General features: G+C 39.9%; 1 protein-coding gene across 5 annotated transcripts in view; it reads right to left on the reverse strand.

Annotated features, from left to right (window-relative positions):
* Positions 1 to 766: 766 nt before the first annotated feature.
* LOC121673022 (interactor protein for cytohesin exchange factors 1-like) overlaps positions 767 to 21,452 on the reverse strand; it is a 57,459-nt gene continuing 36,773 nt past the window's right edge. For 3 of the 5 annotated variants that reach the window (XM_042046038.1, XM_042046040.1, XM_042046039.1), the window contains exons 3-7: positions 15,854 to 15,890; positions 15,018 to 15,187; positions 7,203 to 7,276; positions 6,000 to 6,071; positions 767 to 3,088 (exon numbers count right to left, since the gene is read on the reverse strand). In XM_042046038.1, the coding sequence (XP_041901972.1) occupies positions 2,998 to 3,088; positions 6,000 to 6,071; positions 7,203 to 7,276; positions 15,018 to 15,187; positions 15,854 to 15,890 (444 nt within the window). In that variant the 3' untranslated portion in view covers positions 767 to 2,997. Of the gene's footprint in view, positions 3,089 to 5,999; positions 6,072 to 7,202; positions 7,277 to 15,017; positions 15,188 to 15,659; positions 15,795 to 15,853; positions 16,038 to 21,452 lie in introns of those variants that run through there. The other 2 variants (XM_042046041.1, XM_042046037.1) reach the window with 2 other exon arrangements.

A 21,452-nucleotide genomic window follows, 5' to 3' on the forward strand; every position in this document is an offset into this window, starting at 1 on the left:
ACTTGAGTGAGTGCCAAGTGTCACAGAACAGAGGCTGCCCCCGTGGTCTCCATGGGTTCCAGCACTGCCCTTTGCTGGCCACATGCACCCAGCAGTTTGTGCTGTCCAATGTTGGAACCCTGGATTTAGAGAATTTAGGTTTCTGGGATATAATAATATATATATGTGTAACAATATGGAGGATTTCAGGTGTGGATTTGTTCTTCTTTTCACCTTCTTCTTCATAAATCTGGGTGTTCTGGTATTGGGTAAAAAAACCCACAGTGCAGATCATGAATAGTTAGTTATTGGATTATAAGTAAAAACAAATTACTTTGCATTCCATAATTGGGTAATTTGGACCTTAAAAGGTCTTGGAAGTTGGAACTCACAGCCATTTTTCCACCTTGTTAACTTGGAGGCACATTCTGTGAAGTTGTATTATAGAGAAGAAATTATAAACATCAATTAGAAGAGAAGCCTGGCATCTCCTGCATTTCAGTCCAAACTCTGAGTAAAAGAACTTGCAATTCAGAGGCAAAACGAAAATAGAGATATTGACAGTCCAAGAACTTCTGTCAGCTCTGCCCCAGAGAACAGGGGTTGCTTAAGTTCAGGGAGTACTTCATCAGAGCTGGACTTCAGGGGCTCACACCACTAGAAAGCAGTGTGTTAGCACGGTCTCTGGACAGTCACCTGAGATTATTTAATCTAAAATTAACTCATTTAATACCCACACATATTATTTTTGTGCATGTCATTGGCTGGGGGGGGAGCCTAATAAGCACAGAATGTGGGGTATAAAGTTTTATGAGAGAAGAATTTTGTACATGAGAGAGAATTTTATAACATGTTAACAAAGAGAAATTTAAAGAGGTTCATTACTTTTTCTCCCTGTACTCTTTGCAGAACCATAGGGGTTTTGAGTAGCATAGATGCTCTTCTGTTTACTGGAAATCTGTGCCGGCACATCTGAGCATAAAGAACTGAAAATGGCTGCAATAAGGCCTATATTGAATTCTAATACTCTATTAATGCCTTTTTGAGTAACTCTTAGTAAAAAGCTTATTGTTTCTACAGCTCCCCTTTTAGGCACACAGAAGAACTGAAAAATAATCTACAGCTGTTTCTGATACTCCAAATACACAAATGGCAGTGGGGGGGATGTTAAAATGCACAGAAAGTACATAAATACACAAGAAATGCCATGAAAAGAGCCAGGGCTTCTGAAGAATTATGGTGTGTGATACAGAGAGGAAGAACTGGTCAGCAGGAACAGAAGTGACTGTGGCTAGTGACAGTTCTTTTATGAAGCATAGCAATGTTTCTGTAAGGGCATGTCCACCCAGGCACCAGCAGGTGCTGCACCCACACTGAAGGCAGCTGCTGGATCACCTGTGACGAAACATGCATGGAAAGACAAGGAGGTGTTTGACACCAGAATCAGAAGGCCTTTTTCTGAAGGGGAGATGGCCCACCAGCTTTAAAAGCTGAATAAATTTTGGCTATGTTATGTTATTGCAAGATTATTAGATAGCCTGGTGCAGATTATTGAGTGGATTATTTTGTATCTTTTGGTCATTTTTTTATAAAAGTAGGATTGGTGGAATAACTCATTTTGTGTTGCTTTGTAATTCTTGATTCAGCCAACACAGCCAGTATCACATTTTTGAGCCTTAAAATTTGGTTTAATGTATAAAATTTTGCCCATTCTCATTTTCCATCAAACTCTTCCCTTCATGAAAAGATGGACAACATATTTGCATACTTCCTCTCTGAGTACAAGTATCTTGCAGTTCTTGCTACACAACCTAATATTCAATATAGCCCTTTATCCTAAAGTGTTTTGGTAAAGTTGGCTTCAAAGAGGACACAGAGAGGAGGAATTAGATGGTGTGGGAATTAACAAGTTTCCTGAAAAGAAACAACTGTGAACTGAAAACAAGAAAGAAACTGATGAGACTTGCTGGATCTCCAGGAATCAGTAATATCTGTGTTTACCAACCCCAAAGCTGCTTTTAATGGTAGAGCATAAATGGAGACAAATCAAGTTAATCAATAATGGAATTGCATGTCCCAAGCCTGAACATAAACCCCAATCTTGAATTTTGTGATAAAGCAGAAGGGATGCAGAGAGGAACATTTCCTTGCAAAACAGGTTGCATCACTTAAGTGTTCATACTACCGCAAATACCAGTTTCTTCTTCATAATGACAGCTCCTTCACAAGCTCAGCAGTTCTAAAAATGGCACTTGGTACCAATACTCTAAAAATGGAGACTTAAAAGCTCTGATGATGACGCATATTCCTCGGAGAGTTAAAAGCCCAGATGATGGCACATCTTCCTCAGGTTAGAGTCCATTCCTGGTTTGGTAACATAATACTACCCAGAGCACTTCTCATTCTAAATCAGCTCCTCTGCCCAGATTTGTTATTTGAGTGCAGGTATCCTCCCACCAAAGAGTTATATTGGGTCAGTGTGCAAATTAAGACAATAAATAAATTGCTTGGGAACTGCTAAAGTTTCTCATTCCATAATGAACTCTCGAGCTTGGCTCTGAAACAAATTGTAGGCTCCAGAATAGCAGTACCACCCACCCCCTTGTCTCCCAACACTATGGTTGTTGAAACCCCCAGGACTGGAGAACACAGTAGGGATGGGTCTGCAGAGCACAAGGTGTTCCCAGGCCTGCAAGCTGCCATGCTCCAGCACAACTCCTGTAATATAACTCACCAGCTCAAAACCCAGAGCAGCACAGCTGTACATCTTCACACTTGGTAGGCTTAGCAAGCCAGCAAACTGCCAGAAAGTAGTTACACACCTCTGACAAGATCACCGAGTGTCTCTCACTCGCACTGTTTCTCACCATTTTTTCTTCTCCTGTGATTACTCTGTGCTGTGACAATGTGGTTTCTCTGAGCTCAGAGAGTAGACAGACCCAAGATGATAGTTTAAAAAAAAAAGAAAATAGCCGACAAAAATTTGGCCAAACAAAAACTGTGAAGAGCACAATGTAGTTACACGCTGAAACCAGTGAGGAGCATACCTTCCTCGTTCTTCCCATTTGGTGCCTGAGGGTCTACAGCCATTCCCAGCTTACTTAGCCACCTGTGTTTGAAACAGAGGGAACACAGAGTCAGGGACACTCTCACGCTCATGAGTTTTGTTCCTTTCGGTTGTGTTCTACATCACCACATCTGTTTTCATTAGCCTGAAGACTAAATGTCAAAGTTTCTATTTCTTAGATCATCTTCTAGAAAGGCACCAGTCACCTCTATATTAATATTTCCTGTAATGAACAGGATTAGTTGCCTGGGACATCTTCTTTCCCTGCTACTGTAAAAAGGTACTACTGATGACCAGGAGTCGCATTTGTGGAAGCTAAAGAAAAAGTCTTTGTGCTGTAACACCATGTCAGAGATTTAGTCCAGCCGTTGAGGTGTCATCCTTTACCTGAGATGAAGAAAAAGGCATGGCAGCTGTAGAAGGCGATATCAGCTGCCCTGGCCAAAAGTATTGCAGCACAGTCTGTGCCACTTGAAACCAAGTTTTTGATCATAACATACCACGTTCTTCACCTTGCTATGTACTTTTCGTTTTAGTAAGTCTCACTTCCTGGGTTGTTTTAAGATATTAACAGGGTTCTTTTCACTTGTCTTCCTAGGTGGCTGCATTTTTCCAGTGCTAGAAACATTCCCTAGTTATACTTTTTGTATATTATGTTTGCTTGCAGCTCATTCAGATCTATCCAGATTTTAAGTAGCTGACAACTGAAAAAGCTCAAGCTTTTAAGATTAAAACTCAAGGCATTAATAGAGAAAGTATGAAGGGCAGGAATTCATTACTGGAAAAAACACCACTTTGTTTGATTTCGGTTCTACTAAAGCAATGGGAAATTTGGAAGATCAGCGTCAAAGTAACTGCACTTTTAGACTTCAGTATGAACAATAGAGCCACAAACAATTCAGAAAAACAAAGTGTCATTTCTGTAAGAGTAGTCTATTGACTCTTTTCTAACAGCTAATTCTAACAGAATGATTTTTTAAATGAAAACCCACCTTAACAAGGAAAAGATTTGGTAAATAATTTTGGGACTTCATTAATGACGAGGGCAGCCAAGTCACTAATAACTATGTACAACTGGCCAGATGAATGCATGCAGCTAGTCAGCATGCCTTTACTTTTCATGTGTGCATGACAATAGCAAATACATAATAAATTAGTGAAACAAATGACTGTGTTAATAAATCTACTGTTGATTTAATAGAGATGTATGGGCAGGTATATAGATATATGCATGAAGAGTTACAAAAGGTTATGATCCATCAACCATTTATGCACACCAGAAACTCAATACACAAATGCTCCAGTGAGTTCAGTGGAACCATTCACACGTGTATTTACAGCACTGGAGCCAAGAGAACAGATGTCCTTCAGTCTGTTTTGACATATGTGTGAGTATGCATGTACTTTATGTATTAAATGCATGTATTTTATACTTTGCCAAGGAAAACATCATCAGTTGCAACAGTGAGGACTTAGTTCAACACAGCGCAGGCTGCTCTAACACTAGGCTACCTAGCTTTAAGCCAAAATGAAATTGACTCAAGAAGTGGAGTTTGAACAAAATCATTCCAGAGGCATAAGAGCTAAGACACCTGCATAGATTTCAATCACTCACTCACAGGAGCCTAAACATTTCTCACATGAGAATTTCCAGCTGGGCTCCAAACTGGCTGTTAGCACTCACTGATATCCTCCATTAGCTCTAATTTTCTTTCTCCATATGTCCTTCCATCTCTTCTCTCTCACCCAGGGTTACCCTCTCTATGGAAATATTCCTGTCTAGAAGTCCCTCATTCTCAGTTGTCCTTATCCTATCTGCCTCAGGAATTTGTCACTTCATTCAGGAGCTCTGGTAGGAAATGCAAGAACACAGAAATGGATGGTTATCTCCCCACCAGAATGCTCTGTGCTGCTCCAACTTGCAAAGGGCAACAGATTCTTCTCATCTATATTTACTTGTAGAGCACAGATTTATTAATACATATCTGTGTACATACATTACTGTAATATTGTACATTTCTGTATCTATAGGCCTTTTGGAAAATCACACACATTCTCTCAACCTCTCTCTTTTTCTATAGTGGTAAATTTGTATGAGGGAATGAGTAGTCAATGTCCTGTGAAAATTCTCACAAAGATCACCAGTAGAGCCAGGATTAAAATCCTGACCTGACTGTCATAGGAGCTCTCCTCCCATTTACACTGTACTGCTTTGTAGCCAGTATTTGGCCATTTAATGCAATAACATAGAGAACAGACTGCAATCTAAAGTAGAAAAGGCAAAGATATGAGATATATCTAAATCAGCCAAAATTGGATCAGCAGAAAATAATATCTTTCTGATAGCTCGGTAGTTTCTAAAATGGCAGCATTCATATCCATTTTTATTTCTTCCGTTGAAAACTATCTGGTTGTTTTTCTTCTGGACATTTGTGGAAGGAAAATTTCTGACCTGTCATGAGGACCATTCAACTACAGTGTAGTTTGGTGCTTGATTAATGCTTATTTGCAATAAAGAAACAGCCCTTTATACCCCTCTAACCCTCCTTGTTAGCTGACGTGGTACTCTGAAATCAGAAATTGTTATATTCTAGTCCTAGACAATTTCTGGGACAAAATTGTGTTAAGTTCTTCCCTCTCTTTCCTTTGTCCCCTCACTTCTTCCAAGGTGATGTACTTGCTATCAAATCGTAGCACCTCTATAAGAGAAAGGGATTTATATCAGCAAATGTTAGGAAGATTAGTATCAAAATTGAGCTAATTATGCAATTCTGATTTCAATTATAATTAATGAGCAAAGTGCAATAGTTTTCTTCCATTTAGTGACCAGAAAAATTAGACTCAGTAATTCTGCAAATAAATTTGTCAACTGCTTGACAGTGAAAGAATGAACTTTCAAAGGGTGTTCTCATGCATGAGACAGGATGAAACATGACCAGTTGCTCCTACTTACGTGTTCATTTCCAGAACATTTTCTGCCGCAAAATAAAATGTCTTGATCTGTGGGTGGCTGATCTTAATAGCACTTCAGGAAAAGAAAAATAGAAGAGATATGAAGAAAACTAGTTTCCATAAGAAAGAAAAAATAATAGCTGAATGAATTATTTAAAATATTTATTCGCTCCACTGAATTAATCCGGATTAGCTTGTCATCAATATAGCTCTTTCTTTATAACTCTAGTCTATTTTTAGCTCATTTCCTAGGCCACACAGTATCCAGAGAGTATAAACTACAGGAACTAAAAAAGGAGGAATAAAGAATAAAACAAAGGCTTCCATTATTTCATTACATAATCCTGTTGCTTTCCCACTACTCAAATACGATGTGCAGTTTTGCTTCCTCCAGCTCTGAAATGTAAAGCAAACCTGAAAAGGGTTTGGAGAAAGCACCAATAGTGACCCAAGACATGGAACGGCTTCCATGAGTGGTCAATAAGGCTAAGACCCCACAGCACAGAAAACGGATGGCTGAGGGAAGGGACATGTGATGCAGTAAAATCACCAGCACACAGCTGGTGAACAGTGACTGACTCTTCTGACTTCTCCAACAGAAGAATGAAGACTTTCTCTTGAGTGACACAATTAAAACCATGCTGAGCTTTTAACTTTGAACAACAGCAGCACCCCTCCAAACCTTTGAAGTGTGCTCAGAAGCAGCTGGAAGTCAGTGCTGCATATGGAGTTTGGAGAGAATATTTTTAAATGTGCACCCCACTAAAGAAAGTGTTTATTCCCTGCACATCCAAAGGCTTCAAGTACAGCCCAAGCTCAGTTGCACCACAGCAGCCTAAAGAATAGTCCAGGCTTGGAGTGATGCAGCATTACTTGCACCACTGCTGACCTCCTCAACTAAGAGGGGGCATCTGAGAATTACAGCTTACTCATAAGCAGTGAATGAAAAAAAGGAGAAATAAAAAGAAAGCATTTGGCACATTGACCTGTTTTTTTTGTTTGTGGTTTTACCAAAGCACATCTGGCAGAGATTTAAAAAAAATATTTTTGCAATATAGTTTTCTTTCAGTAGCTCAATTAATATCTCATTATTTATACAATACAAAAGAACTCCCCACAGTTTCACTGCCAAAGATTATAGAGATTCATTCCTTGCAACGTTGTAAAAAAATCATGCAAAAGTGGGAACAAGAGATAAACTTACTGCTTTTTTTTGCATTCAATTGCTCGATCCACACTGAAGTCTGGAAGTCTTATAAATCCTTCTGCTTTTTCAGCCTTCCATAAAAGAAAAAAAATTAAATATCACCAAATCAACCAACTGGTAAGACAGTAGACTCCAATGCTGAATAATATTTAACATGCAACTGCTTGTTTTTGACAGCTTTTTATACTGTGAAAATATATGCTCATCACCATGGGGACAGATTAACGCCTGATGAAATATTTCTATACCAGCTATATTTGTGCAAATCCTGGGTGCTGGAGAGCCATCACTCCTGTTGGTGCAAGTGGCAGAGTGTGAGCATAGATTTTGTTGACTAATAAGGATGAACAAGGGTTATATCATCTGTTCAGGTCGGGATGGTACCTACAATCTCAAAGGTGTGTTTGTGCTGTGACACAGCGTGTATGCATCTTACACATGTACATCTTACATGTAACAGCAGCACATAAAATGACCTATGTATAGCTGAAAAATACAATTCAGAAGTTCCCCAAGATGATTCTAAGTAGAAATGGAGTAGGGTGTCCCCTGTGTAATTGACCATTTTTCAGGGTCACCTGTACCTGAGCAAAGCAGAGGCAATGCAGGCTGCTGCCTTGCCACGAGGTGCAAGGGGATCATCCCATGCAGCTGAGCTCTGTTTTTAAACACTGCAAACCTGCCTCAGATGGCTTTGGTCACCTAGCTATCACTTCCCCCAGAAATTTGCAGGCATGGTACAAGAGGTAGCAAAATCCAGGCAGACATTTACAGTACCCTGTTTATATCCAGTCAGCCCTTTCTGGATGCAAGAAGGTTTGCTGAGCATTGACGTCTCTGCTCTCAGTCAGCAGGACTCTGAGTCAGAGCGTTGCTCCAGCAAAACTGCAGTGACAAGCCTCAAATCCCTGTTTGTGCTGCCTGAAACTGAAACATCTGAAGCAGAAACATCTTCCTTTACTACATCTATCTACATACACCTGGTCATCTACTATAAGATTAGGAATCCTCCTAAGATGAGCGATATATAATGTAGCTGAAAGTCTGTAGGATATAACATCAGGAAAAAATGTACTTTCCAAAACACAGAATGCTCATTCCTGAATCACATTGTTGCTGCTCCCAGCCATTACTCGTAGACACATTAAAATTCTGAAAATGTACACTGAGTTAAAGCAGGTAAAATATACACAACAGTTACAAAGGCAGAGGATAAATGAAGATGACTGACAGTATCTCAAGTCTCATTATGCATGAATATGACAAGACTATAAAAAGATGTTCATCAAGAAAAGCCTTTGAGCTTTAATGCTTGGAAGTATGAATCTCCAAGAACTGAAAGATGGATACAGAATGGATATTTCAATGGGTGGCTTCCCCTCACATCTGCATATCTGTTCTTTGGTATACAGTAAATCATGGCCTAACTATCATTCCTGCCATTTACATGTATTAAGCATTCACATGAGAGGTTTGTATTTTGCATCATCACCAGTAAAGGGTTTTGCTGCTCCAGGACACACACACACACAGCGTTGGTGGAAGGGGGTTTTCTTATTTTCTTTAAGCACAGGAGAAAAAATGATTTTTTTACATCTGGGCTGAAAAACATTCATTTTGTAATATTTGTATGAAAAAGTGTTTATTTGCTACTGTGGGCTTTTAGCACTCTCTGTTTGTATTTGTATCTGTAAAACTTGTTTAGAGACTAGCTCAGGGAGCTTTTGTTTCCATTCCATAGGTTGGAATTTCATGAGACTAAACTCACTGAGATAAGTAACAACTAACTAAAGCTAGTATTACCATCCCAGATCCACAGTATATTAAGTATATAAGGATGAATAAATGAGTAGGGGTGAGTAATGAAGGAGCTCTATTCTTGGGCTGCACTGTACTAAAGATAGAGATTGTATTATCCTGCATTTCTGTACCAAAAAGATGGTCACTTACTGTATTGGGAACACCGAAATTCCTATTTAGTTCCCAAGACCAATCTGAGAATACCAGAGACCAATCTCAAAAAAGCTGTCCGTGAGGTACAACAAACACTATTGCAGGCATTGTGAGAAACCTGCCTCAAGTGAGAAATGCATACAGTGCCAGTTGTTTCTCTGCAATATGAATCAACAATCCCAGTTTAAGAAAAAGTTATGCATGAGACCCTGTGTGAAGGAATATACCCAGGTACCCATGCAGCAATAAATCCATGGCCTGAGCTAGGTAAGCCATCAGGTGGGTGAGTGGGTGATTCGGGTCTGGGACAGGTTTGGCCTTTCTTAAATGTTTCAAATGCAATCACAGCTCAGCCAGTTCTGTCTATCAATGCAGTAACCATTGGTCTAGATTGCATCCTACAAACAGTTTAGAGTGCTGCAGAAGCACTCATGAGGGGATTAAGTCCATGAAATGCTGTTAGATAAGTCACTGTCTCTATTGTCAATGTATAAAAGTATTTGAGTGTTTGGATTTTGTATTGGACTAGCGAATTATCAGGACCCCGTAAGCCACTGTGGAGACACCCACCTGGAATGCTCCCACCCATGCAAAAATGGAACTTGGACTTGAACCACTGAACTAATCCATTAGTAATTTAGATAGACTCCTCTACCTAAATTAGAGAAGCACCCTCTAAATTACTAATGAAAATAGGTCTGTAGGCTTTGATTTCAGTACTTTAATGTTAACAGCTATACAGCAGAGAAACCCCAGACTTCTTATGCAGTATTTGGCATGTTCCAGTTGGTATAAGATTATGTTCTCACATACACATTCTCTCTCAATCCATTCAGATTTTATATTAATTCTGTCTGTGATTTCATATTTGTTAATTTAAGGAAAAAATTATGTTTCATTTTATGTATGAGTGAAATGAAGGAGGACAATGGTGTGAAGCTTTGAAAGCACTGTTTGTACACATCTCAAATGTGCCATCTATGTAACAGAAAAGAGGGGCTTGATGCGTATGTAGTTCATAATTATCAGGAAAAAAAGAAATGAAAAAAGGAAAAGAAGTCACAACATTAAAACCTTATGGATGTTATTACAGTCAGCAAATGGAATTCCAAATAAACCCTAGGAACAGAACATGTGAAAGTCATCTTCCCAGTCATTCTTGGGATAAAAATGACATTTTAAAGCATATAGAAATCCTAAGTGCTTTCTTTCTTCCAAAATGTTATCTCTAACATGACTTTAGCATGCTATTATTTAACTCACACTTTTCACTCAAGCTTCCTTCAAATTTTGATGCAAAGCTGTAAATTAGCTCTAATAACTCAGATAAAAAGAACCTTGACCTGCTTTCTACTTAATCAGGATGTTTAAAAGAATAAGCTGTTATCTCTTGTGGGTTTTATGGAGGTTAGCCTAACATAAATCTGTACTTCCGCTATTCCAAATTGTAGAAAAATAATTTCATTAATAACAACAGTCTCTGCAAATGCTTTTGGCAAAAAAGAAAGCCATTTTTTCACAGAAAAAGCTTTGCACTCAAAAATAATTATTTATGAAACACAATGCATGAATCCAATGAGAGAGGCTAATGTCCTTTTGAGCTTGCTTCAATACGTTATCTAAATGTTGTGGCTTTAGGAGATTTAGTAAATCATTTAAAGTGAGTGTAGTGTTGCAGCAAGATTTTTAAAAATAGTGCTTTAAAATGAAATATCTGGTTATTGCGGAACAACTCCAATCTGCAAATCAGGGTTGTCCTCATGGCTTCATTACAGTGTTTCAGCACTGCCCCCAGAAGACCCTATGGATGCTGGAAAAGCAGTTCAGACTTTTTAGCCTTTTTTTCTCTCTGCCAAGTACACCAATGAGCCATCCTGTAGAACACTGAATAATTTGTGTAAGATATTGGGCCAGAGGTCTCCAAGCCTCTCAGCGCAATCAGCCAACATCAATGACTTTTTCTCATCCATGTAAGCAGCTATTACAACTCAAAGGTAAAAGACTTTTCTTTTAAAAGACTGTAATTATACAGCTTCCAGCAAAGCTGTTGGAGTGAGGACCAATTTAAGTGCAGTGAATGGGGGGGGGGGGGGGGAGAAAAGGTACAAAGATAAATAGTGACAGTAGATCACAGCCTGCAACTCTTTAATTTTATATTTATATTTCTTTTCAGCTGAATCCCCATGACAACCATCGTTGACATATTCTGCAAAAATCTATTTCAACTCTATTTGGAAAACCAGTCAAGCTACCCTAAAGACCCACCAGATAGAGGCATTTATTCCTGTGTCCCATTCCAGCCAACACTATCCAACATAGCTGAAACAAGCACAAAGAACCAGGAGCATGGATTACATGTGACAATCCTCCCCCACCACCCCTCTTCCTATGTAAGAATACTAATTCCCTCTGGAGTTTCAGTATGAGAATTGAAACTGCTAAAGGGTCAGGCAGGATCACAAACTGTACTATTTAAACACTTTTTCTTCAAGGCAACTGCCTACAGAGAGCAGTACTGAAAAAAAAAGGAACCAAACACTAACACAGTGAAGAGCCATTGTCCAAGGAGTCTGGTGTTCTTGAATGCACTCAGAAAGTCTGACTGCTCAGATCCATTTTCTGACATTTCCTGTGTTTTCGTTGCAAAACAACCCTTCTGTGCTTCCTCCTAGTCCAAACAGCTTCCCCTCCCCAGACTGGGAGTGCTTCCATGCTGCAAAGAGAAGTTTACATGCCTCATGTTTTGCAGAAAGAAGAAGGGTGTGTGGGAACAGGCTCCAGGGCAGCCTACCCAAACCTGCTGAGACCACCAGGCCCTGACCTCAGCTAGCTCATCGAAAATTTATTCAGATTTGCCTGTGTTCTCTAGCTTTCTTTCAGTAAGGAGAATCTTGACTCTTGGGGTGTCTGATTTGCTATTGCTGACCTGTTTATTTTTACTCTTTTGAGTTGTGGCATTCACAAAATATTTTTATGTTAGATTGAAGGAAATATCAGATGCAAATGTCACAACAAGTGTCCTATATCATATACCAAAATCTGCCTCTCCTGAGAGACCTAGAACCAGAGTGGCTTGAAGAAAAATTAAACCAGACTCACAGAAACATCCAGAGCTTCAGAAGCACATGAAGACAAACTTGACCAAGATGATGATATTCAGGTGAGGTAATCTACCCAAATCCAGGATAATGCACATTCCCATACAAATTCCACCCACTCTCTATTTTCTCCATCCCCATTAGAGAAAAGGTCCAGCACCCTGTTGCTATGCTACAGTTGCCGGTGTCTGGTTTTCACACAGCCACAAACAAACCACACTCATTTCTCACAAGAACAGAACTGTTCAAGCAGAGCTACAGGCAACCTGTAGCTTTGACGTCAGCCCCACTCTTTCATCACCACCTTTGGCATCAGCCTCTGTAAAAGGGCTGGTCGCAGGAAGCCTCAGGCACGTGAGAAGCAGGACTCCTGTTTCAACAGGACTTTAGACTGCCATCTTGTACACCACCTTAGGACCAAGGATTAACTTTACTGAAGACAGTGGAAGTGCAGGCAATCCTAATGCCAGGCCAGAGACTTAAATGTCAAGCAAGCAAGTGAATATGTCACTGCTATTTCTCCTTCATCAATCTAGAAGTGAGAATATCTGGGTCTAATTGATCTAACATAGGACTCTGAGCATGCTCTCAAGAATTTAAGAAAGCAGGTCTTAGCAAACCCCACAGTCACTGACATTCTGCAAACGTTGCCTGGATCTATAGTTATATAGAACACTTTAGGCTGCCCAAAGAATCTTTGTGATTTTAACTTAAAATAGTGTGTGAGAGTTGGCAGAAGTTAAAAGCAAAGAGGTATTACCAGCTGGCACGCTTAAAGAACAACTGTGACAGGTGAGAACTCAGGGCTGACACAAGACAACAGTATTTTGAAGCCACATGAGCTCTCCAGGGGAAATTAAATAAGCTGGAGTGAGACTGACACTTATTTTTCAGCCTTGTTCATTTGGGGGCAGCCAGTGGCAGTCAGGAAGTAGGCATGGACTAAAAGGATGACTGCTGTCTAGGAGCACTGGGACCAGCATGATCATGGTTTCTCTGGATCTCAGGAGTGGAATTTAACCTGGCCAAAACAACTGAAAGAAGAGGAGGAATTTGCACCTCTCCCCCATCACCCTTCTCTTCCCAGAGGCAAATTTTTCATAGTCTTGCCTTTTCATTTCCTCCCAGCTTGATTACTCCTCTGGATTACTCCTTTCTGATACTTTCCATGTCTAAAAAGACACCTCAGCCAGCCAGCTCACCTTTCTTAAAATGGCTGGCCGGAAGTATAACTGCAAATACAGATTTATAACAGACAATATTAATAAGGTTTTGCAACGTATTAATGCTGCTGATTAGAATATCTGCCAGGCCATGTTCTTCAAACAGAGATATTGTAAGCATTAGGGAAAAAAGTGCCTTTTAAAACTTTTTTTTATCTAATTTTTCTATTTCTTTGCTTTCTCTTATGCATGCATTTAACTTAGTCGTGAAAGAAATCTATATCAGACTACCACAACATCATAAAACAACAGCCCAAGACTAGCAGAGTTGCTTTCATTTTACCTCAAAAAGAAATAGCTAATATCATCTTGAAGTACCAGTCAAAGTTTTTATTCTGATTTTAAAAAAGCAAACAAAAAAAATATCTCTCTCTCTCACATACACACACAAGCAAACAAAAAACCCCACCAAAAAACACTAACACTATACCCACAACTGAAGGGAGAATGTGACATACTCTACATGAGTAAAGCTTTGTTTAGGGTATGAGGATTTTTTTAAATGGCTTAAACTATTTTATTTATTCCCTGAGACTGTTAGCAACATTTTTAATGAGGATTATTGCAATGGAAATAAACAAGTGGAAACAGCCCAGATTGCCTTTGATTTTTTTTAAATGCTCTAAGAATTAATAAGGGTTCCTTTAATCTTTCATCCTTTGCTGTGCCTGGGACATGCTGATTTCCAGAGCAGCTAATTTGCATTTAGAGAACCTCATGTCCATCCACAATTCAACACTGAAGCTGCTGACTTTCAACCTATGTTTTTGCTGGCATACCCTAATTCTCTTCACACCCTGATTCTGGGCTCTGTCACGCCATCATTTGAATGTGTTAAGAGCTTTTTAGAGGTAGCAGTGCCAGACAGCAAAGTGAACAGAATAATTATATCTGAATCTTCCTAGGATGGGCAAGACACCCTCTCTGCCCAATCAAACAAGCCCAGAGTAAAGCCAGCTGCCCTCTACCATTTGAAAGGAAAAAAGAAAAGAAAGAAAGAAAGAAAGAAAAAAAAATAGAAAGAAAAAAAGGAAAAAAATTAAATAGGAAAAAAAAAGAAAAATATTGAAAACAAAAGAAAAAGAAACCAAGCAGACAAATAAAAAGAATAATCTCAGTGTGGAAAGGGATGGAAAAAGAAACAGGAGAGACATTTCTGAAAATTAAATTAATAAGAAATGAAGAAACATTCCTGTTTTGAGTTTTTATAGCAAGTGTTTGCAAATTGCCTATACCCAGGAAAATGTTTCTCAAATTCAAGTGCCACCAGAGCCTTCAAAGAGCAGCTCATTACAGGGCAAAACAGACAGCAAGTTAACATTTCACAAGTACTTGCTGAACTAGAAAACACATTGTTTTCTGCATATTTCACATTCACATAGACACTTCCCAGATCACAAGAAGTGCCAGGACTGAGAAATAAACCCAGTTATTTGTACTCCTCCGGGGTGCACCTAAATTGTGACCCCAGCTTCCCTCCCTTCTCTCAGCAGATGCTGTTTGTCTGGCACCCAGAGCTGGATGTACGCTGTACTCACCAGCTGACTGCTGTACCAATACAGTGATGACTCCTTTAGCACACACCAGAACTTTTTCCATTTGTTGCCAATGAAAGCTCCTTTTTCCTTCTTTTTGTAGAGCCATCCTTGACAATCAGCTTGCCCCAGCTCTTTGCACGATATCCTCCGTCGGCTCATTATAAAGAACCCTGTGCCATTAAAAATAAGTGTTGTGCTTGCTTAAAAGTGCAGTTCCAGGAAAGATGTTGCTGCCAATTAAAGATATCATCCTTACTGAGGAATCTCAGCAAGTCACCCAAGCATAGCTTAAAATATACTTAGAAGTCACTCAGTTTTATAATGGCTGTGACAGTAACACACATTCATTTGAAAGGCATGCTGATGTTCAGGAATAAAACAGTAAACTGTAGATAATGCAGATAGTAATTAATGCTAAGATAACCATAAACGAGTTTTTGCAAATTAAAAATACAGCCTTTGATCCTTTTAAGAGAAGCACGCATATATTTTCCCTCACACAGCTGCACTGAAAAGAATACATCTATTTAAGTCAGCTAGAGAAAACTATTATGCCAAGTACATGAAAACCACTAGTGTGTTCATCTGTGCAGGCAGCTGATTCTACCTCACTGATTTCCAGCTTTGATTCAATTAACATACCACAAGGATTTAGTCCAAAGGAACAGCCCGTTGTCATTTTTCTCAGAATCAGTGTAAGAATCAGTGGAGATAAAAAGCAGCTTTTCACCAGCTGAGTAGCAGTACAAAATCCTCACCCTCCCAAGAACAAGACATACTAAGCAAATAACAAAAGAGGAATCCAGGAGAGAAAAGAAAAAACAATCTCTCATTACCTTGACTTTTCTTTTTTGCCTTCTGACGCAAAGGAACCTGTAAGAAATGCAGGAAGGAAAGAAAAGAGGAAATTTCAGATTGTGTTGCAACATTTGTGTAGAAAGGGGAGGGGGAAGCTAGAGAAGGACGTGTGGTGATGCTGGTGGTATATGCAGGATGGAAACGCATAACCCACTCACTGCTGAAGGGACGTGAGCAGCTGAAGCAAAAAACGTGTTAATTAAAATTGATGTATATCTAGTTGAGCAAGAGCAAATGCAACTCTATTACATGTGTCTACCTACTAGTGCTTCCTGTTTCACATCCACAGGCAGCTTCTACTTTGCTGTGTTTGCCTGAATTGTTATCTGTGTTTCGAAGTTAAAAATTAAAAGTTAAAACTCCAGCATTTCAATGCTTCATTACGCTCCACAAGGGGGATTTACAAACATGGAGAGATTAAAATACATGCCAGGTGACTGATAATTATTTAGCTCATTCTATGAAATCTTGAAAAAGAAAAAAAAAATTGGTCTTCACCTTTGCCTTTTTTTATTTAATGCAGAACATGTATTTTTCCCTATGAAAGTGTTTCATGATATTTCTTAAGAAAAAAAATCACACAAAATATATGGACATTTTAGTCACTGCAAAAATAACACAATTGAATTTATTTACGCATTTGCAGTCTGCATATTTCATCCCGCATAAACACATAGAAAATGAAACTAAAAAAGACCAACAAACAACAAAAAAGCAGGTAATGGAAAATGGAAGGTATTCCTTTTGGAGTCAATTCTCCCCAGACAGGCTGGTTGGTTGTGTGACTGCAGACAAGGTACTTGACTTCTCTTTGCCTCAACCTTTCCTTCTCTAGTGTGGGAACTAAAGTATTCACCTTTTTCTATTTTTAGGAAGGGTTTGAAGCTGCCAGATGACAAATGCTGGATAAAGTGACGTATGATTTAATATGCTGGCCACAATGTTGCTATGCAAAGCCGGTAGCTACCTGATCCACTGCAGAGCTACGCTATGAACATCCCTAATGTAGCCCCTCTGCCTCACCAGCCAGCTTCTTGGGGAAACAAAACCCCACTTCACATTTCTCTTGAAAAATTTGATAGCTCTTCTCACAGGCAAACTGAAGGTGAGTAAAGCTAGATCATCTGCAAACAATGATAGAAGAGACCACTGTCACCAGTATTTACAAGAGCTACAACTTTTTGAAGCAGGGATCTCTGCAGCGTGTATCACAGAGCACAGAACCATGGATCGCAGTCCTGTGCTTATCTGGTGCCTATTTGACATGACCTGAACAACACTCCTGTGGGAGGCTTTACAAGGCATGAATAATCCCAGACTCCTGCTTAATCACTGAGTATTCTTTTTCCCTTTTTCCCTTTTTTTTTTTTTTTTTTTAATTCTACCACTCTCTCTCTCACACTATTCTCCATGACAACACACAAAGAAAAGCAATAAGAAAACACATCAGCTGTATTAGAGGCTCTGCTATTTCCCCATCCTATATAGGCCACCCTTCATGTCTTCATTCGGGAGAAAGTATTGCCCTATTTAGGACACATGGAAATAATAAATGGCCTCAGGGAATCAATGGGTCACACAAACTAGTTACTTTCCTTTAGAGCTATCCAAAATGCTATTAAGAAAAACAAATACGAATCAGGTCTCCTGGCCCAAAAAACTGTGTAGCAAAGCAACATCACATCTTTGCCATGATACTATATTGGGGTCATTTCATCTCTAACTGATGCCTTTCCCTGGTCTTAAAATCAAGAGGCAACCATGGTTAAAGGGAAAAAGGGATTTTACCGTGGTATTTATTTAAAGGATCTTTAGGTGCACCATGTCTAGGTTGAATGCACCTCAATGCACACTCCCAAAAGATCTGGTATGACATTATAGGTCTTACTAATTAGCATATCTATCAAAAATTCCCCAATGAGAGGCTCAAATGAGCCCCCCTCCCCAAGGAGCCTCACCCTGGATGGTTCTATCTTAGTTTACAAATGTGTTCTGGAGAGGACCTTGGGGTCTGGGGCACACTGATCCCTAGCTACAAAGCTTCTAAAATGTTTAGTCTCTCAGCTTAACAAACAAGTCCAAGAATGTAGGCAAAAAGCACTAAAGAATACAGAAGTTGTAAAAAGGTATAAAAGGGGTTTAAAAGAAAAGGCAAAAAACCATCATGGCATCATAACCAACATAAAATCATACAACAAGAAGAGCAATACTGAGACAGGATGTGGCTCTTTCTACACAACTGAGGAGGAAGTAATCTTTCCACTAACCTTGTTGACAATCTAAAGCAAAATAACATGGTCTATTGCTCATCTGTCAAGGAAGAGTTAATACCCATATTATGTAAGTCATCTGTTGGGGCCCACTTTATTATCAGACTGAGGCAAAAACTGATTACCAAGTAAGAGCTTGGGCTAGCTAAAAAAATTTATAAATTTACGTGTATTAATCTGTGGCAATGATGGTATCCTGCTGCAAGCTGATAGGGGTCATGAACCTACCCTCTTTTCTTCATATATTGTGGGAGGAGTTGGGAAATTGATGGTGGAAGGAAGAGCAGTTTCCCCACCCAGCACTGTATTTAGTTTTCCTGGATAAAATTAGTGGTAAATCTCTAACAGAATAACTGCTGAATGACATTTTTTAAATTAAGATACATTTCTTGTTATCTTTCCAAGTATCCCTGAAAACTGAGGTAAATTTTCAACAAATTAGTACTAAGCCTGGAATTCTGCATTTTTCGTTGTGTTTTAGTGCTGTTCAGAAACCCAGCTTCATCCTGTAAAAAAATATGTGTTCTGCTCCGTGCAAGAGAAAGCTCTAATCCCCAACTGCAGCAATAAAATCTGGCATGATTCACAAAATTGCCTTCTCAAATTTTGTTGATCTATAAACAAATAAAAAAAACCCCTCTTTCTCCAAAGCACAATGTTTGGAGTCAGATAGATATTCTATGAAATAAACAAACAGTTTTCAGTAAAACTGTTTTTCTCTCAAACCAATAGAAACCCTATATTTAAATGAATCTACCACAAAATTCATAAATGCCTCACCAGCACAGTTTGGATTCAATTTTCCATGTGAATACAACACATTAGCAAGTCTCCAGTGGCAAACCTTTACTCAAGAAGTAAATTAAAGTTTCCGTCACTGAAAACTCTTTTATAAAAGTCAATAATCTTTTATTGCAGTGAACCTGGGTGAGCATTGATTAAGAGATACTTTAAAGTTTCACTCTTATAGAGATTCTTACCTGTGCAGAATAAAGAGAAAACTGTGGAAGGCAGAGTTGTTACCGATAAAACCCGGGGTATAACAGCAGATTCAGAGGTGAATGTACTGTAACTAGCAGACATAGTCACTGGAACAATCTGAAACTAAACCAAATGTCATGATTTTGCTTCTGACAATGGTGGATGTTTTCCTATCATTTTCAGTTTCCTGATGGAAAGTGATTTATTTCATTATCACAGGTTCAACTGAAAAACAAACCAAGAATGACAGATGTATTTCTATCTCTTCTTGTTACCAGGGAAGATCTGAGAGCAATAGTTCCGAGAAAGCTCTTTGATAACTGCAAAACACACACTTTTGTGCAAGACTGGCAATAGAGAGTAGGTTTCAATTGTTTTGGTATGCTTTGGTTTGCTAAGGACTGAACAGGAAGGGATAGTGATCCTGCAGAACAACACAGACTTCAAACTTGCTATCCAGTACTCCTTTACTTGGCAAACACACCATGAATGAGTTGCAAAGGATTCTGTTCAACTGTGCACTGTTCACAGCCACTTCTGTGCCAGGCAGACTCCAGTGATGAACAAAAACATATGAGAGAAGCAACAACTTTAGCAGAGACTTCTGTCAATTTAGATGTCCTATTTTTCCACAGAATCACAGTATGATTAAGATTGAAGGGACTTCAAGAGGTCATCTAAGTCCACTCCTCACCTGCAACTGGTTTTCCAGGACCATTTCAGATAGCTTTTGCATTTCACCAAGCACAGAGACTCCACAGAGTCTCTCTCTGGGCAACCTGTGACAGTACCCCGTCATCCTCACAGTAAAAAAGATTTTCTGATGTTCAGAGGGAACCTCCTGTGTTTAAGTTTGTGCCCATCACTTCTAGTCCTGTCATTGGGCACCACTAAAAAGAATCATAGAATCATTAAGGTTGGAAAAGACCTGTAAGATCATAAAGTCCAACCGTCAACTTAGCACCACCACCATGTTCACCATTAAACCATATCCTCTTCTTTGCATCCTCCCTTCAGGTATTTAAACATATTGGTAAGAGCCCCCCTGAGCCAGTTCTCCAAGTTAAACCATCCCAGTTCACTGAGTCTTTCCTCATATCTTAGATGTACAGTCCCTTAATTACTCTTCTGGCCCTCCATCAGGCCTCTTCAGTATGTCATGTGTCTCTTATATTGAGAATCATTCCAGGGGTGGCCTCAGCAGCACTGAATAAATTATGACCTCCCTTGACCTGCTCTCAATACTTTGTCTAATGCAGCCAAAGATACCATTTACCTTCTGTGCCGCATAGGCACGTTGCTGGCTCATGATGTCCACCAAGACTCCCAGGTCCTTCTCTGCAAAGCTACTTTCCAGCTCTATGGCCCCCAGCATACACTGGTTTCCCCTGGTGGTACCACTTGTTCTCAAATGGAATAACAACAGGGGATAGAAGTCGGAAGGCTGGACAGGCTTTGGCAGTCTCTGCACAGCATCCTGTATCCTGGCCCCTCCCAGGCAGAAAACATCTCTAGATGGTTGGACAGGCCTACAGATGGGTCCTCTGTCCCTCACAACAGGGAGTCACCCACTGCAGGGTCTCACAATTTCTTCCTGGTAGACCTGCATGGTTTACAGTTGAGTGAACTAGGTCTTTGCTAGGGCACACATCTGGCTCCTCTTCAACTATGGGGACAGTCAGCCTGTTCTTAGATGAGGCAAGAGCTTCCTCTTGATACAAGAAGTCATCAACTTCCATCCTTCCAATTCTCCAGAGGTTTTGCTTACTTTGATAGTGGGAGTAGACACTGCCTGCTTCTCCTCTGCAGATGGGGACTGATGGTCTTCAAGTGTTGTGTCTCAGAGAAGACCCCATCTCTCTCTCTTTCACTTTCTCTGATGCTGCACAGTCTGCACTCTTCCTTCCAAATCTCCTCCACTTGCCAGCACAGCTCCTTCAAGACTTCTTGCAGGGCCAAGAGACATCTCCCTTGGCCTCAGGGAGAGGTCCCTGACACCCCCTGAAGTCTGGGACTTGAAGGGCTGCAGACACTCTGTGTGGAAGCCTCTGCCTTAGCAGGGACAGCTGCTTCTGCACTTTCTGGGGAAACTGCCCTCTTACCACCGTGTCTAAGACTGTTACAGCCCCACTGTTTCAAGGGAGGCCCCTTATTTCATTCCTTCACACCCTGCTGCACAAACTGATGGCTCTGTTGGCTGCAGTCAGGGTAGGAGCCTCCCAAACACTGGTTAAAGGGCTCTTCTCCCTTCCTAATCAGAGGGAGCTGTGTCAAAGGCTCCAGGTGTCCTGGGTCAGGGGCAGCCTGCAAATTACCCAGGAATAAA

The sequence above is a fragment of the Corvus kubaryi genome, unplaced genomic scaffold (assembly GCF_017639235.1).
Source record: "Corvus kubaryi isolate FWS band 111438036 unplaced genomic scaffold, C.kubaryi_AGA036_p1.0 65104, whole genome shotgun sequence".
Lineage (NCBI taxonomy): Eukaryota > Metazoa > Chordata > Aves > Passeriformes > Corvidae > Corvus > Corvus kubaryi.